The 6,000-nt window shown below is 40.5% G+C and overlaps 1 protein-coding gene across 1 annotated transcript in view; it reads left to right on the top strand.

Annotated features, from left to right (window-relative positions):
- Nucleotides 1–6,000, top strand: part of Elf1 (E74 like ETS transcription factor 1) — a 51,848-nt gene that overhangs the window by 31,987 nt on the left and 13,861 nt on the right. Inside the window, exon 4 of the mRNA XM_059274293.1 lies at nucleotides 4,284–4,391. Coding sequence (XP_059130276.1) covers nucleotides 4,284–4,391 — 108 coding nt within the window. The remainder of the gene's footprint in view (nucleotides 1–4,283; nucleotides 4,392–6,000) is intronic.

The following is a 6,000-nucleotide window of genomic DNA, read 5'->3' as shown; positions in this document are numbered from 1 at the left end:
GAAGGTAGAGAGGCAGGAGAATCGAGGGCTCACTACAGGCCTGAGCTTCATGATACCCTATCTCAGAAAGAAGAAAAGAACCAAATCTAGTGTGGAATGAGAATATCATTTTACCCAACATGCTGAAAAGACGATGAAAGATAATTAAAAAAATGGTAACTTTGTGGCATAGAGCCCTTAGGCCAAAGAGTTTTAAACTAGGCTTAAATTTTTGTCAAGTCCCCCCACCCCCACCCCAAAGATGTGGGATCGTATGTAGCATCTTCTATTTGGCCAAAGATTCATGCAAGGAAATACTAGCAAGGAGCTGGGTTTCTGTTATTTGTATACTTGGAAAGACTAGACCAAGAATAGTTTTGAGGACTCACGATAGAGGCTAGCTGTGCCTGGGGTAAGAACAGCAGCCGGATTTGGGGCTAAATAAAGTTGCAGTTCCCTGTCATAGTAAACAGAAAGCTGACAGATTGTCAGCTGCTGAGTGCTTATTATGTGATAAGCTTGGATAATTTCCTTAGAACTTTGCAATTTTAAGTGGCTTTTTAGTGAAGCATGAATCTATTTTAGACTTACTTGCTGCTAGGGTCTGAGTTCAGTGTCTGGGACCATGAGGCAGAAGGAGAGAAGTTATCCTGTGACTGTCACACATGCTGTGGTTCCTGTGTTCTCCCTCCCTCCACCCCACATAGAAGAAATTAATGTAACAAGATGTAAAAATACAACACAAACAATTCCCTTATGTGCCTTATCTTGATTCTTCTTCCATCATCTTAGCTAAGCAGTATACACTTGTCAAGAAGATGAAATGATCATTGGTTACAACATTATCAACGAAGCCCAAGTCCTACTTAGATCTGACCAGTTGCACACATTGCTTTCTTTCTAGAATACCTCTTCCCATTCTTATGTGCCATTTTGTCATTAGACTTAACAGTCTGGACCCATCGCTCTGTCTTTCCTTGTCTCTCATAACCTTGACACTTCAGAGGTACACTAGTTATGGATTCTGTAGATTGTCCCTCAGTTTCAGCTGTATGGCATTTCTATATGGAAATGCACATTTTGTGAGAATATCACAAAAATAGCAATATCAACCTAACCCATCATTTTGAGTTTGTAAAAAATGTGTATCATTTAATTCTAATATAATACAAAAAAAGCAGAATTTAGAAAGGTTAAATACTGTGCCTAAGATTGCATTTGTATTGAGGCAACATCTAATTCTTATGTTCTCTGTTTTCTCAGTGTTCGCTGTGGTTAGGATTACCTTGAGCATGTTAGGCACGTGCTTTATCAGTGAGCTATATCTCTAGCTTCTAGATTCACTTTTATCTTCTTTGTTAGAACAAATCAATGAATGCATTTTGGTGACTATAAGCTTACTTCTCCTTTATCACTAAGGGAGTTGGATTGGTCAGAATCTAGTTTCTTTTCATTGCTGGCTGTGATTGATACGATTTCTGTAATGACCACCTCCGTCATGTGTCTGTTGTGTGACTTGGCTTGACCTGATGGGTTTTGCAGTGTATTTTGATGTAACTTCAAGCCTTAGAGTTGAGTTCTACTCAGTGTTAATTGGAAACCAATGTTTTCTGAAAGAATGCTTATTCCTGGGTTTAGTTATCAATAAAGAACATTGATCTCCAAAGAGGAAATTGAAACTAGGAAAGCAAGCCGAGGAACTTTAGACAAGGAATTGTTTTAGTTCAGTGTATTATTCCTTTGCCTTTAGGCTTGAAGACAGCAAATGACAAGATATAGACGGATTTCTTCCTAGGAGATAGGAAAGTCTTGGCCTGGCACCGGAAAGCAAGCCACATCTTAAAAGCCAGATTATCTGTAGCTTGTTCTTCCTCCTCCCTTTATTTTCTCACCACTCAAGTCCTTAGATCCTTGATGCTCATCTAAGCAGTGTGATGAGAAAGGGAAGAAGGTCTAGTTCCCTTTATTCCAGAGTGGGGAAGGTAGTACTAAGCCTTTGAGAAACTGGGTGGGGGTGGGGGGGAGGAAGGCAGAGAATGGCAAGGGATGGAACAACACCGCCTTGTCTGCCAGGGCTAGTGTAACACAGTACCGCTTCACTAGCTGACAGAAACATTTCCTTGTAGGTCAAGGTGCTGGCTGGCTTGGTTTCTTTCTCCCATGCTTACTGATGACTGTCTTCTCCCCTACCTTCATATAGTCTCCCTGATTACTGTATACATCCAGATTTCCTACTCCACTGTAATGACCTCATTTTAACTGGTCTCCTTAAAGACAGTCTGCACATCTTCTTGGTGTCTTCTGTTGCTTGTTTTGGTTGTGGTAATGGTTGTTCCTGGTGCTGGGATGGAATCCAGGGTCTTGAGTATGGTGCAGCAAGTACTCTTCAGCTGGAACACCAGCTGAAAGGAATTTTGAGAGAAGCAAATAATATTATGTAATTAGTTAATGTTAATTTTTTAACTTAGAAATCTGGTTGCAGACCCAGATTTGTAGTCCAAGACTTGGGAAGCTGAGACAGAAGGATCAGCTATTCTAGGCCAGCCTCAGCTGCATAGTGTGTTTGAGGCCAGGGTGGGCTATAATAAGGTCCTATATTAAAAAAATAGCACTTGTAAAAGAGGCTCAGTGAGTAAAGGCACTTGCTGCCAATGCCCGATGATCATGGCATTCAGAAAGAACCAGCTCCTTCAGCTTGTCCTCTGACCTCCACATGCATGCTGTAGTATGAGTGTACCTACACACAAACATATAACTGTAAAAACATAACAAAGCAACAACCAAACAAATGAACAAAAATAGAGTCTTGAATTCCTTTGCAATGATCCTTTGTAGGAAGTAAGGACTTGGGGGTGGTCGGAGGGCATGGGTGAGAGATTATCTACTGTTTGATTGTGTTTGATGGTGTGAATGTACACAGAAGGCTTTATTTTATTATGTCTCATAACTGGTTTTGTTCAAAATTTCTAATATTATGAAGATTAATCACTTTATGGTGGTGAATGCCTATGATCTCACAGCTCAAGAGGGAGAAGCAGGAGGGTCACTGTAAGTCTGAGGCTAGCCTGGTCTTACATCATGCATTTTGGGCCAGCCAGAACTGTATAATGTAGACACAGTCACTAAAAGACAAAGAAGGGCTGGTGAGATGGCTCTTATTGTGAAAGCGTAATGACCTGTGTTCAACCCCCAGAACCCACAGAAAAATGGAAGGAAAGAAGGAACTCCATAAACTTGTCCTCTGACCTCCACACACACTTTGTGGCACAGGCCATACACATATCACACATATACATACACATATAAGATGATAATAATTTTAAAGTCCCCTCAAAAAACAAAACAAAAAGGCAGTTGGCTGGTGTGGCACCTGTATTCCCAGCACTTGGGAGGGTGAGGCAGGAGTATTTCTGCAATTGTGAGGCTAGCATGAGCTATACAGCATGACTTAGTTTGCTTCTTTATTGCTATGATAAACACCATGCTCCCAAACAGCTTGGGGAGGAGAAAGGGTTCACTTGGCTTACACTTCCACATCACAGTCCATCATTCAGGAAGTCAAGGCAGAACCTAGAGGCAGGAATTGAAGCAGAGGCCATGAAGGAGTGCTGCTTACTGGCTTGCTCTCCATAGCTTGCTCAGCCTACCATTTTTTCCTTAAAGCTTTATTCTTTATTTTATGTGCATGCATATTTTGTCTCCATATAATGTAAGAGTGCACCATATGCTTTCAGGTGCCTGAAGAGGCCAGAAGAGGGTGTTGGATTCCCCTGGAGCTTGAGTTAAAGGTGGCTATAAGCCACCATGTAGATGGTTGACAACTAAATCCCAGTCTTTTTCAAGAGCAACAAATGCCTTTAACCACTAAGCCATCTCTCCAGACCCCCTCACCTCCACCTGCTTTCTTATACGGCCTAGGACAACCTACCTACTCAAGCGAGGTACAACTCAGAGTGGGCTGGGCACCCCTGCATCAATCCTTAATCAAGAAAATACCCTACAGATTGTCTGCAGGCCAATCTGATGGGATCATTTTTTTTTCAATTGAGTGTTCTCTTCCCAGATGACTTGAGCTTTTGTCAAGTTGACAAAACAAAACAAAACAAAAACCTAGCCAGCATAGGGTGAGACATTATACAAACCCACCACAGATTCGGTATTATGGCATATGTTCTGTATCTTATAGTTTATATGCATACAAACTCAATATTAAGTGGTATATCCTGATTCAGGAGTTGAACACTGTGACTGAATTTCAAAGCAGCACATATGTTGGAGCTAATATTATTTTTGCTTTATTGTAGTTGAGGCTTCTTGTCATAATGGAGATGAAACAATTGAGACCATTGAGGCTGCTGAGGCACTCCTCAATATGGATTCTCCTGGTCCTATATTGGATGAAAAACGAATAAGTGAGTGCTAACGATTGCTTGTATCTGTTGTATACATTGCAAAGCTATTCTTGCCATCTCCATTAGATAGTAAATGTCAAGAGATCAGAAGAGGCTTTTTTGCTTTTGCAGGTCCCAAGCACATTGCTATGGGGTACCTTTGTTAAAACATTCTGTTTAACTGATTTAAAATTTGATGAATAATTTTTAGAATAAAAAGTAATTTGTCCTTTACAAAATAGTAGATTATGCAAAATCTTGTCTTTTTTCTCCCAACATATTTTTTTATTTGAGAATTTCATACAATGTATCATGATCACATTTGCAATTTTTTTTAATTAAGAAAAGTTTTTCATTCATTTTACACACTAATCAAAGATCTCCCTCTTCCCTCTTCCCGTCCCCCCAAGCCTTCCCCCCTCAACCCACCCTCCACTCCCCCCCCCAAGAAGGCAAGCCCTCCCATGGGGAGGCACATCCAGTAGAGGCAAGAATCAGAATCCATCCCTGGTGCCTGAGGGGGCTTTTGGGAGCCCGCTACCTATGCTGGGACACCTCGTGCAGCCTTGAGGCAGGGGGAAGGGCTTGGACTTTTTTTTTTTTAAACTTTATGTGCATCAGTGTTTTGCCTGCAAGTATGCGTGTGTGCTGCATGTGTGTAGTGCCAACAGAGGCCAGAAGAGGATGTTGAATCTCTTGGACCTGGAGCTATAGAGGGTTGTGAGTCATGATGTAGGTGCTAGTAACTGAACCCTGGTCTTCTAAAAGAGCACCAAATGCTCTTAACTGCTGAGCCATCTTTTAAGTCTCTCATTGGTTTTGAACCCAGACTAGTACAATATAGTCATTTCTGTAGATAAGGCATGCTGTGGAGTTTGTGTGGTTGGTTTTGTTTTTCCTCAGTAAATTACAGGGAGATACCTTTTGCTATGATATTATATAGGCAAAACCTATTGAAATTTTTCCTACCCATTTGTTGCATAAAATTTATTTCCAGATTATTAACCTTTTAAAAAATGTATTTCCCCTTTGACACTTTCTGACAAGGGGGAACCAAAACTTAAAAGCATAGTTACTAAGTCACTTGAAGGTATTTATTGAATGTTTGTGATGTGCACAGCAGTATGTTAGGCAATGGCATGATATAAAAAGAATGGCTATTGTTCCTTTCTTCAATCTTATAGTTTAATTTTGAATTCATTCATGTGTGTAAATAACTATAAACTCCAAAAATAAAGAAGTGCTAGCGTAGTGCTCTGGAGGCAGTGGGTGCTCTAGCTTTATGGAGAGAATGTTTTAACCAAATGACGGTTACACTTCATTAGACAGAGGAGACAGAAATGGGCATTCAGGTTAGAAGGAATAGATTCAACCACCAGAACCAACTTGTACAGTATTTTTTTCGAGAGAAAGATGTTTTTGTATGTGTGGTTAAAGTGTTAAACTTCATGGTGAGTGGGGAATGAGGTTGGAAAGGTAGGTTGGTTTAGATTGTGGAAACTTTGAGAGGCATGCTGTGGCGTTTGTGTGGTTGGTTTTGTTTTTCCTCAGTAAATTACAGGGAGATACCTTTTGCTATGATTTGTCCTTCTTGTTTTTAGAGAATAAAGCATTTGTATAGAGGTCTAAT

The sequence above is a fragment of the Peromyscus eremicus genome, chromosome 9 (assembly GCF_949786415.1).
Source record: "Peromyscus eremicus chromosome 9, PerEre_H2_v1, whole genome shotgun sequence".
Lineage (NCBI taxonomy): Eukaryota > Metazoa > Chordata > Mammalia > Rodentia > Cricetidae > Peromyscus > Peromyscus eremicus.
This window is presented reverse-complemented; position numbering and strand designations above follow the sequence as displayed.